The sequence below is a fragment of the Cyphomyrmex costatus genome, unplaced genomic scaffold (assembly GCF_001594065.2).
Source record: "Cyphomyrmex costatus isolate MS0001 unplaced genomic scaffold, Ccosl1.0 scaffold152, whole genome shotgun sequence".
Lineage (NCBI taxonomy): Eukaryota > Metazoa > Arthropoda > Insecta > Hymenoptera > Formicidae > Cyphomyrmex > Cyphomyrmex costatus.
In genome coordinates, this window is record NW_017275522.1 from 76,943 (window position 1) to 89,218 (window position 12,276).

Genomic DNA, 12,276 nt, shown 5'->3' on the forward strand with positions numbered 1-12,276 from the left:
GTACAAACGAAATGTATGTACAAAAATGTTACGCTATATTTTATATGGTAAAAGATTTTCTTAGATTATAGGGACGCAAATTTTGATCAAAATCTAAAATTTAAAAAATCCGCCAAGTGATATGGTTTCTTTTTTAAATTTTATTGCAGCGAAGTGAGGGTAGATGCCATGACAAAAGTATTACCAATCTTTTTAAAAATATTATTTGTAATAAGGTTTACTTTTATATTTTCTTGATCACCTTTCAAATACTCTTCAGACATATTCCCAAGACATTTAACGTCTTTATGAAATATATAGATAAAAAAGAAGATAGGATATTTTCTATAAAATTACAAACAGAAAAGTTATTCATAGTTTCCCTTTTACATCACTTGAAGATCCTTTTCATACCTTTTTTCTTTGTTTCCTTTGTAGGTCATGATCTTGGTTGGTGTGAGTACATATTTATATTTGAAATGCATGTATATTTTGTATAATTTCTGCACGCCGAATCCTTAATAATGCACGATTTCATTAATAGAACGGTGAAATTGTTTATACGATTTCTTGCATAATATTAACATTCGATATACCCACAAACTAACCCATTTATTAAAAGAATGTATTTACATATTTTTGTTACATACACATATGGGACTCGAATATTCTAGAAAAAAAAAAAAGATAAAAACGATAGTTTCTAAATAAATAAATGATAAAAAAAAGATAGTTTCCTATATAAATATGCAAATAATTAGGTATACAAATTTATGATTTGTTTGTTAAATATTCAAGGCAGTTGATTTTCTAAAAGAGTAACTTAAAGATAATTCTAGCAAAATCGGAATTAAAAATAATTAAAAATCTCTTTTTAAGTTATTGAATACTTAAGCAAACACAAATTACCGAAAAAATAACTAGTTTAAGTAATAATTTTTATTTTCGATTTAGTTTGCTCAGAAAAAGACGAATTTACTTGTATCAATGGGGAATGTATACAAAAAGATCGTTTTTGCGATGGGCTGGCGGACTGTAACGATGGAACAGACGAACCTCATGGATGCCAAGGGCGATGCAATAAACAGGAATTTACATGCCAGTAAGTCAATATTTAAAAATTTCCGTATATAAAAGAGAGAGAGAGAGAGAAGCAATAATTTAAAAAATATATTCTCTTAATAAAATATCTTAGAATAGATATCTTTTTTCTTTTTATGAAATTAAATTTTTCGTTTTAAATTCACATTCTTTTCTATTGTTAACGTGTCTAGTTGATTTTTCCTTTACAGGTCTAACTTCATTTATAGATTATTAAATAATAAATCTTTTAATTTTTTTTATGAAATAATTGTAACTGTACTATTAAATGTATCGAATATTTTAATTTTTGATATTTTTAAATATATTTCGATCTTTATTGAAAGGAACATTTATTGAATTTTTGAATTCAGCACATTGCATATTTTTACATCTTGGAAAAAATAAGAATACTTTTACAAAGAGAATAGAAAAGAAATTTTTATTTAATATGTTATTTTATCCACATAAAATTTTTCTATTATACAGAAATAATAGATGTATTACGAAAGGAATGAAGTGCAATGGATTTGACGATTGTGGAGATGGCTCGGATGAGATACACTGCAAAGATCGGTTTAGTGTTTATACATGAAGGAAAACATTGCCAATCAGAGAGATCAAATACAGTATTTTATACAAATAAATGTACGTAATGTATATAGCGTGTTGTATAGAGACAGAAAATATATATATATATTAAATCACTTTATTTATTGAATCTAGAGTGCTATGCATATATGTATATCCTTTCGCACTTTGCTCCTTTATCTCATAATTGTAAAGTAATAATACATTGGCAAGTTGTGATCCTTTTATTGTGTTACTATTAAGCATACGTATGAATAGAGTAGAATAGAATAGAATTTTTTTATTTACTTTAGTGTACATGTCAAGGAGGGGACTTGGTTTACAATTTTCTTACTACACTCATCCATTAAGATATATGTATATTATAAAAGAGCACTATGAATGTTATGTAAATCAATTTTTTTCATAAAAAGAAAAATCAATTTTATGCGGAATATATTGTTATCAACAATGATTTAATGTAACACACATTTTGTTATCTAAATCTACTTATTTAAAAACACTACAAAATTCAAGTAATACATAAAGTATATAATGTATTTTATATTAAGATACGCTACACATAATTTGTAATTTATATGAGATAAACGAAATTTGTTGGTCGGCAGAAAGGATTCTTATTACTATTTGCGATTCATGGTTTGCTTGTCTATACAGATACACCGTTGTCCAGTTACACTATTGTAACTCTGACGGGAATCGATCAATTTATGTTTCTTAATTATCTCGAGAAACCGTTTCACTGACAAATATTGAGATTGAATGACGACTTATGAATGAAAATTTGCCAAGGCCCAATTATAACTTAAGATTTTCATATCGTATATACACAAATATTGTCACGAATTATGAATGATATATAGTTTGATTTGGATGTTTTACTCTTTCACTCAATTTGATTAATGTTTCGAATTTTATTCTTTTGTATATAAACTATGTGTGTAACACATTTTCTTCCCTCAAAAGCCTCTTTTTTAATAAAATATTGAATATTCATACATGTTTACTACAACTAATTTTATTTTAGAAATTAATAATTGTAGATATATATATGTACACAGGTATGCAATGTGTACACACTAGTGAATGACTTACATTACAGAAAAAAAAAAATTGCTGTTTCAAGTGATTCTAAGCAGCATCTATATATTTTATATCGATCAGTATATCTCTTTTAATCATCCTACAGGAATTCGTCTGGTTCCCGCGGAGCATCGAGATCTCGATAATGTATGACTGGTCGAAAATCACCACTGCAATATTAAATATTAGAAAAGTGATAAATAAAAATCGATATTATTGCATATATACATATATATACAAAACAACTAACATACAAGATAAATAATATAACAATAAAATATATAAATAAAACAATTATTAAAAGTATATGTAAATTTATTGTTGATTCTATTATATGTATAATGTATATGTGTATTTATATGTTTGGAAGATGTGTGTACATTAAAATTAAAATTTTCCTCTCATACACAATAGCTATACAATAAAGTCGGTTAAAAGACTGCACATATGCAATATTAAAAATAATAATTAAAAATTCGTTTTTTTTGTTCATGTTACACGTAATATTATATAATGGCTACTGACATATAACGTCAGGATTTTCCATGACATACGACCAACCGGACATAAGGTTTAAACGGAAATGGGACAAAATAAAATAACAAGTCGTTAGAGTAACACACAGATGGGTTTATTTGTTATTCATATTATAAATTTTTGCAGCATCAATAGATCCTTGCATTCATTTTAGCTCGGACTGTACGTTTGTATAAAAGTTACATATAGGATGATTTTTTTATCACATGTTAATATTTCAAGAGATTATAGAGTTTAAAAATATCATAGGTAATAGGCTTTATTTATTTAGTTATAAGTAAAAAAAATGCACCGGAGATGCGTCTGTTTTCTATAATAAATAAAGCTCAAATAGGTTTTAATCATATTTTTTTTATATTTTGGTTTTATATTTATTTTTAAAAATGTATATTTAATTAAAAAAACGCGTGCGCGCGCTCTCTATTAATCAGTGTGTATATATTGAATATACACACATGCACATGTAGATTTCTTTTTCCATTTGTTTTTAAGTATATAATATTGGATCTTGATGCGCATTAGATAAATTTCATTTATATTATAAATAACATTTAAAAAATTGTGCTAATTTTGTAGTAATTTTTCGGTTGCATTAGTTTTGTCATTTCATTTTTTTAATGGTGTGTTAAGCTCGATCTACAATTGCGTAAACGTAGTTGTAAGTGGTTGTAATTATAAGAATTGACCAATGACAGTCAAACATTCTCCTCGTATTCAACTGTGATTAGTCAATTCTTACAACTACAACTACGTTTACGCAATTGTAGATTGGGCTTTACGTGATCGAGTACATAGCATAGAGAATCTATAATGGTATTAGCATTTTTATAATTGCTTAATCTCATGATGAACTGAAATTATTCGCGAGATTTTGACAAAACTTAAAACAAGTCCATGTCCGGCTGGTCCAAGTCATTATAATTAACAATAGGTCTTGATGTAGTATCCGGAGCAGCCCTGTAAAACATTGTATCACCATGTTCAATGTATTAACTCGAATGGGCCAAGATTAGGCTATCGATGTCTTCAATCTTATCTCAACTCAATATAATTTGTATCAAAGAAAATTAAATGTTGTGTAGTCTCTTTATAAATTCTTCAACCATGCGATTATCTCAAAGTACTTCTCTGCAGATTTTATTAATCGCATTGAAACATAAAAAAGGTATTGTCTTACCGCCCTCGATTAAATCCGCCACGATTAGATCGTGGAGCACTAAATCCAAATCCACCACCATAACCAGAACCATAATTGCTTCTGTTACTGCCAAATCCACTACTGTAAGTTCCGAATCTAGAAATATTTGTGGATGTTTGCGTTGAGTACCTTAATGACATTATTTCATGTTATTTCAATGTTATCGTTGATAGTATTTCACAAAAGTGGATCAAATCGCATTTTTATACTATATATACTATATACACTATTCACACATTCACGCACGCACGCACACGATATATATATCGTGATAACAATAGCATTTATTTCTCAAGTGTTTTTAATTACCAGTAATTCTTGTACTTACGAACTGCAACCATATGGCGCAAAATTGTCCCGTGTTCCTTCTCTTAACGGACCCTTGTTGCCAGGATGCTCAGGAAGCTGAGGCCTTTTTGGGTCTTTTAAATAATTGTTAAAGTACTCAGCTTCCGCTTTCACTTCAGCAACCTTCTCAGAATGCTTGTTGAAGATATGTTTACGGATAAAATCAGGTCCTTTAAATTTTTTCCCGCTAAGAGGGCATAACCATTTGTCTTTCGATAATTCTTGGGTATTGGCTTGAACAAATTTTTCGACTTCGCTATTTACATATATTAAGAAAATATTATTTAAATAACGATGAAAAGTATAAATCTGAAAAAATGACGATTAAGTTAAATCAGTGTCAAAGATGTGTAATTTTGGTTACTGGCGTGTTAGCGTTTATTCCTATTGCCTTTCTTTTTCTTGAGATAAAAAGAAGAAAATAATATTGTATATGCATCAATACCGATATACGTCAATACCAAAAATTTTGGACAACTGTGGTTCATCAATTTTTCAGAGATTCATGCTTTCTATATTGTACAATATTATATTTAAACATAATAATAATAATAATAATAATAATAATAATAATAATAATAATAATTAATAATACACAGAAGAAAAGGATACGCTTCAGCATTTTTTGCGCCTAGTTTATCGAAATCTTCGTTAGATAAAGTAGCAACTGGTTGTAGAAAAGCAGACATTTTGTTTTCAAAGTTGCGACAATATTCCGATAATTCTGCACTTGAGACCTTGGCAGTGGGTGGACATCCTCTCACATGCATTATTCCGCATCTATTTGGCATCTCGTCCTCGTTTGGATACTCGCAGTGATTGTAATAATCAACGGAATGAACAATCCGTAAGTACAACACTAATCTGTCTAATACCTGTGAGAATGAACATATTATATTTTATTAATGAATATAAAATATAATATATTACGTACTTTTTTTTCATTAAATTATTATCTATGATTTGATCTTCCACCATATTATTTAAGTTTATAATTTACCTCAATTAGAACTGGATCTCTCTCGATTGAACTATCTCCATCGCCGCCTAACTGACCTTCCTCTTGTTCACCTGACATACCTAGTAATTCTTCTTCTTCAGCTGAAGCTTCTTCTATCAAGTAGTCTGTTATGTTTTTCAATACTGGATTTTTAGATGACAATCCGAAAGCCTAAAATACCATGTAAAATTTTATATAATTGACACATTTCGTTTCTATCGATAACATATATAAATGCAATTTTACTTACAGCTTGTTCAACTTCGTTGCTACTTTGAGTGGTTGTATTTTCTTTGTTTTCTTCCTGTTTTATTGTATTGTCATCTTTTTTTTCTTCCCTCCATAATCCCACTTTATTATCCAAATTGTGAACAATTTTGGCACTAAGTTTAATATCATGTCTGACTATTTGCTTGTGAGATGTTAAACCATTGACTGATCGAATACGTCGTGATAAATCTCTGTTTACTATTGCACCAAGCTCACAATCACGTAGCTATGTAAGAGATATAGCAATTAAAAGTATCTGTTTCTTTTTTTTTTTTAAATGAATGCAGATACGAGTAAACTTACTCGAATGTTGTTTAAACTCCAGCAGATTTCTTTGATGTTCACTTGACGCTCGAACGAAACCCAGCCACGACGGAACCATCGTCTTTCCGGCTGTGGATCTGCTATAGCCACACGTAAGAATCCAGGAAATCGCTTGCACATCTATTCAATAAACAAATTATATAATTGTATTACATTATAGATGTCGGTATTTATTATTGATGCAAAAAGACAGATCAAAATAAAGATGTAAATTATTTAAATATTAACAAAAGCTTTTACAGGATTTATTAATTAAGAATATTTCAACTAACAGCTTCGACTTCTGCCTTGGTAATGGTCGGCGCCAAGTTACGAAGAAAGATGCTACTGGTTTTGTGCAAAGCTCTAGGCTCTTTCTCTTTATCTTCACTAGCTAAATCGATTACTGCTTCTGGTTCAATTGTAGACTTTTTATTATTTTTTGCTTCCATTTCTGTTTTACTTTCCTGTTTCTCTACTTTAATGTTTTTTTCATCGACATCTTCATTACTAGCTTCTATCTTCACGTTGACAGCTGAAATGACAATTGGTTTACAAAAAACAAATACGAATATACTATTCTAATGACAATTTAACATTTTCACAAAGCATACAAATTTAATTATACTTACGCATTTCTGCTTTCGGTGTATCTAATTTATTACTGTCACTACCAGAGGAACTACTGCTGTTGCTGCTACTGCTGCTACTATTGCTATCGGTACGTTTACGCTTTCTTGATTTCTCTGATTTTTCCGCTGTAATAAAATAGTTTATAACGTATATATGCGAATGAAAAAAATCTCTATATAAAATAAATATTTTACATACGAGGCTTATCATTATCAGCAGTTTCTTTTAAATTTTTACTTTCTTCATCTTCGTTTTCCTTGTTTTTGTTAGAGTCAGATACTGCATCGTCATCTTTTACTGAGCTTTCAGCTTCCATATTAGCATTTTGATCATTCTTGAGGTCTTTCTCGTCATGTTGTGAGTCGTCCACCTTATTTTCCTCGCTAAAAATAAAGTTCATACAATAATTAATGTTATTTAACAGTACTAATACATTATTTCTGTTCATATTTAATCTATCTTTCCCAAAATATCTAATATCATAAAATACCTATTTTCAGATTTCTTCTCTGTAGATTTTCTTTTTTGATCTTCCTTTTCCTTCAGAACGTCTTTAGTTATAAGCTTAAATGGTTTCACATTTAAAATCTGTAAATCTTCTTCTGTTCCTCCCTCTAGTTTAATAACCACTGCATCTAAAAGATGCAGCAATGAATCCGCTTGATCGGCATCAACAGACACCTTGTCTATGTCTCCTAACTTTAGCAATTCCAGAAAAATTTCCACGCGTTTCTAAAATAGAAATAAAATTTAAGATTTCTGTCAACTGGGCAAATATGTTAATGGTAGAATTAGGAAATAAATTTGGTGTTGCATTGTAGTTACCTTAAGCGCTGATACTTGCTCTTCTCTCCTCTTTACTGATTCCTCAGGATGGTATTTTATTTTAAACCTGGCAATCAAGAGAAAAAAAATGCGATAAATGGATATTCATGAAATAATTTATATATCATATATTTATACATATAATGATATTAAACAAATCCAGAATAGAAACAACATACGTATTAGAGATGCAGCTAGTTCTGTAATTTAAGAAAGGCAACGCGGATGAAAATATAGATCTTTTTATGAGATATGCAGATATGAGGTATGTAAAACATTATAAAGTAATTTTTTAATATAACATAAAAGATAAAAATCAAAAAGCAGATATGTTTTACTTCCTCATATTATGCATGCACATGCATATATCCATAAAGTAAAAATTTTACAGTATCATATTATATCAATTATAATCCCTCCCTCATGTATATTTCCTATTTTATAAGTTATAACTTACATAATGTTACATTTATATACAGCAAAGCGCGCATAAAACAAAGTACCCACGTGAAAAATGAAACATTAGTAAGTTTTAAAGTTATAATTCTGTAGAAATAGATCGTCATAAATAAAAAATTTCTTGAGTTATACAAGTTTCAATTAACTTTGAATTGTTGTTTTATAATTTAAAAATCTGTATTCATAATGCTCGAAAATATACCTTAAATATTTCGGGTGCCATGTAGCGCGATCGCGCTGCTCATTTTTCATGTCAAAAAGTGCTAATAAATGCCATAGTAAGATAATATGCCATAGTTGATAATATGCTTAGTTTGTACTACAATTCTCAGAATTTGATTAAATTTTACAATCGCAAAATGTCTTCTTTCAATTTATTAAAATTAGATAAAGAACTGTACATAGGTATAGAGAACTATATATACTAAGTAATTTTATTTTTACTTATTATGATATTTATTATGATACTTTTTAATATGCAACAGAAAACGCGCGAACGTGCTCCTTGGCATTTTTTGCACAAGTTTTTATGATTATCTTCGGCACTCAAATGGTTAAATATGGTCGGAAATATCAACTCAGAGTAGAGCCTCACCTGTAGTCATATTTCTACTCGCATTCAGTTTTCTCTTCGACATAGTCTTATCAACAAAGACAGTGTATGCTCGAATATAAAAATAAATAACGGGTTTAGAACGCGGCCTACGCGAGCAATATTTGGGCTTTGCGCGCCCAGCTCGCAATCTATTTAGCTACCTAACAGGCACCTTATGTCTTCAGCGATGCGCGAGACGCGAAATTCATAAAATATCGTACGAGAAAATAAACGAGCAAGATGACCCAAGGTATAAGACGATGGCGGCGATTTGCTGTAGGGATAGACAAAGCTGGTCATATTGTTTGAAATTAGCTACAATATATTGTATCTGCAATTTATCAAAGATTATAAATCTTCGTCTTCTATTTTTTCCAGGCATGTATCCACGTACATGCATGGACGGAGTTCCACCTGACTGATTTCCTACAGTGGCATTACTCAAAAGTATTGATTGTTTATATAATTATGATTTTAATAACGTTGTTCAATAATTCATGAGATAAAAAAATAGCATTTTAGCCATTGTAAAAATAAATTCTATTTTGTTATCAAAGATGCTATGATAAAATCGTTCAATCCTAAATAATATAATGATGCAATCCCCAAAATATACATGTATGAAAACAAATATAAGAATTAATATACCATTCTTCGTCTTTATGGGCGACAAAGAATTCATTGAGCTGTTGCCTTCTAAATTCCAATTTGTACTCGTTGTAACGTTTAATCGCCTCCTCGTCAGTAATCGTATCTTCTTGGGTACCAAGGAATGCTTTGAATGACATCATGGGTGGCTGGGTCTCAATATTTGAATTACTGAAATTTCCTGCAACTTCTCGACTGAAAACAATTACATCAAAAATATACTGTGCATGTTAATATATAATCAGGGAATGGAAAGTTACTTTTTAAAAGTAACTAGTTACAGTTACTCGTTACCGAGTAAAAAATGTAACTAGTTACAGTTACAGTTATCGCTTTTTAAAAGTAACTCGTTACAGTTACCGTTACTTGAAAAATAACTTTTCGTTACTTTTCCGTTACTTTTTTAAAATCAATTTAAAAATGTACTTTTGCATTTTTTTTTATATGTAATACTGACAAATATATATATAGTTTTATTAAAAAAAAAAAAAACAATGTAGAATGGCTCAAATAATAAATTAAATAAAAGTAAAATGAGAAGGGTTACGAGCTAAAAATGAAACAGTTTATTTCCGATAAGAACGACGATGACAATGTAATTAAATGTATAAATATATATTAGAACAACAACATGGATAAAACAAGATAAAAACAAACGACGTTTCCACACTTATTGTCATCGTCTTTTAAACTGTTTCGCTTTTGGGTTCGTAGCCATTCTCATTTTACTATTATTTAATTTATTTTTTAATTTTTTTTAAACACAATTTTGTAATTCTAAAACCTGTAAAATATGCAGCAAACTGAAATATTTGTATGTCCTATGTATTACATAGAAGATAGAAGTGTAAAATAATTACTGAATCATACGGCCGAATGTCTAAGGGCTTTCAAGTCTTATTGATAAGCGCTGTAAATAGCATGTATCCAATCGAACCGTGTTCAATCGTGTGCAAAGTAACGACAAAAGTAACTGTAAATTTCGTTACCGTTACCCAAAAAATGTAACTCGTTACCGTTACAGTTACCAAAAAAAGAAAGTAACGCAGTTACCAGTAAAGTTACCAAAAAAGTAACTTGTAACTGTAACTTCGTTACAAGTAACGAGTTACTTCCATTCCCTGTATATAATATATATAAACATAATAACTATTGATTTATAATACAATAGTCTATCTACCATACAACATGTTTGTTCTTATATAACTATTATATAGCTAGTTAGATAATTTTAATGCAAACATTAGTGCATTAATATTTTTGTCATTAAATAGGAATTTATATATTCTTTTCTCTTTAAATAGAAATTTCTAGAAGATTTCTGAAGAGAAACAATAATTGTATAGGTTTCTGCGTTTAGTGAGGGTTTTGCATTTTATAAATGTAAATACCTTAATTTAGCTAATAATTTTGGAGTCAAACGACTCCGTTTTGGCGGAATCCTCATAAATCCTGCTCTCTTCATCATTTATTATATTTGTCATAAGAGTCTAACAAAATTCAGAAAAGACTTGATCAAACTTGGTTATAACAAAACAAACGAACCTGCTACTATTATTATGGCTGCCATAGTGATGGTTGCCATGGTGAGGAGAGGCATAATTATCTGAGCTCCAAGAATTTCCTCCTCCTCCACCACCACCACCACCACTACCACCACCACCACCACCTCCACCACCACCTCCACCACCGGCGCCACCACCGGCGCTACCGCTTCCACCGTAATATTCATGTCCATATCTCGGCCTGTCGTCCCATTCAAATCGCATTCTTTTCATAGGTGGTCCCATATCTTGAGATCTAGCAGGACTGTAACGATCACGACCTCCACTTCCACCACCTCGATATTCTCGATAATCTGGACGTTGCCTAGGGCGACTGGACCATTCTCTATAAGAATCACTATCAGTATAACTAGAACAGTAATAGCAAAAATAGCATAATAAAAAAAGCATAACAAAAAATTATATAAGCAGCTTATATATTATGTACAATTCTTTTTGATATAAGAAGATACAGCATAGATTTTTTAATAGATTAGAAAAAAAAAATAAAAATTTTATATTTGTTGCCTATAAAAGTTACAATAATGCAATAAGATTAGATGCATATAATACATTATCTACCTATCGACCCAGTCATCACGCCTACGATCGTCTCTGCGCTCTCGTGAATATGACTCAGTCCTCTCACCTCTAAATTTATCACGTCTTTTTCTATCGTACTCATCGTCAGAATCTGCCATCTTAGCAAGGTACTAAATCTTTATATCTGAAATAACATGTAACAATAAGAAGGTACACAAGTAGTTCAACGTGCTTGAGAATAGGGTTAGGTGCAAAGTTATAGTCTTATAGTTAATGCAATGTGTATGATTTTTTTCCTATGTGGTCGTAATAAAAAAATTGGCGACGATTGGAGCTTCCTTCAGTGCGAGCGAGTATCTAAATTCTCGACACTTAAAGTGTTAAAATCGAAAAATTTTCTATCCGGAAAGTACGCGATGGAAACAATTATTGTCGCATTCCAACGTGTTTTATCGTTGCGTTTCGTTTGGAAAAGCAGTCGTCACGTATAATAAAGGTGAATAGTAGAAGTTGATAAGATTATTTTTTTCACTTACGTGTACGTGCCACTCTACGATGCCACTCTACGATGAACGAACAAAAACTTTTCTTTAACGTAAAAAGAAATTCACCGGGATTACCGGGAACTGCGTCACCAACT

General features: G+C 30.2%; 2 protein-coding genes across 6 annotated transcripts in view; one reads left to right on the forward strand and one right to left on the reverse strand.

Annotated features, from left to right (window-relative positions):
- The window catches only part of LOC108783470 (uncharacterized), a 40,652-nt gene extending 37,759 nt beyond the window's left edge, over positions 1-2,893 (forward strand). Inside the window, exons 7-10 of one of the 3 annotated variants that reach the window (XR_001941023.1) lie at positions 418-435; positions 934-1,081; positions 1,549-1,707; positions 2,840-2,893. Coding sequence is in view for 2 of the 3 variants with exons in the window: in XM_018552041.1 (XP_018407543.1) it covers positions 418-435; positions 934-1,081; positions 1,549-1,654 (272 nt within the window). In the remaining variant the exon portion in view is untranslated. Of the gene's footprint in view, positions 1-417; positions 436-933; positions 1,082-1,548; positions 1,782-2,839 lie in introns of those variants that run through there. The other 2 variants (XM_018552041.1, XM_018552042.1) reach the window with 2 other exon arrangements.
- Ars2 (arsenic resistance protein 2) lies at positions 2,736-12,276 on the reverse strand. Of its 3 annotated transcripts, none has more exons than XM_018552039.1 (16): positions 12,173-12,276; positions 11,676-11,820; positions 11,095-11,439; positions 9,550-9,744; positions 7,848-7,914; positions 7,513-7,754; positions 7,221-7,405; positions 7,022-7,147; positions 6,683-6,924; positions 6,390-6,530; positions 6,067-6,312; positions 5,817-5,987; positions 5,429-5,691; positions 4,797-5,072; positions 4,448-4,597; positions 2,736-2,903 (listed from the first exon to the last, which is right to left on the reverse strand). In XM_018552039.1, exons 2-16 carry the CDS (start codon positions 11,792-11,794, stop codon positions 2,834-2,836), a joined length of 2,838 nt encoding a protein of 945 aa, XP_018407541.1. In that variant the 5' UTR covers positions 11,795-11,820; positions 12,173-12,276; the 3' UTR covers positions 2,736-2,833. The 3 variants fall into 3 exon arrangements, with proteins under 3 accessions (XP_018407541.1, XP_018407540.1, XP_018407542.1); XM_018552038.1 differs by lacking the exon at positions 2,736-2,903 and adding an exon at positions 3,838-4,227; XM_018552040.1 differs by lacking the exons at positions 2,736-2,903; positions 11,095-11,439; positions 11,676-11,820; positions 12,173-12,276 and adding exons at positions 3,838-4,227; positions 10,941-11,068.

Coding starts and splice junctions, on each gene's coding strand:
- Ars2 (XM_018552038.1), bottom strand. CDS start 11,794: ATGGCAGATTCTGACGATGAGTACGATAGAAAAAGACGTGATAAATTT. Junction 7,755..7,847: donor AGCAAGTATCAGCGCTTAAG/GTAACTACAATG, acceptor TTTCTATTTTAG/AAACGCGTGGAAATTTTTCT. Junction 6,531..6,682: donor CCAAGGCAGAAGTCGAAGCT/GTTAGTTGAAAT, acceptor TTTATTGAATAG/ATGTGCAAGCGATTTCCTGG.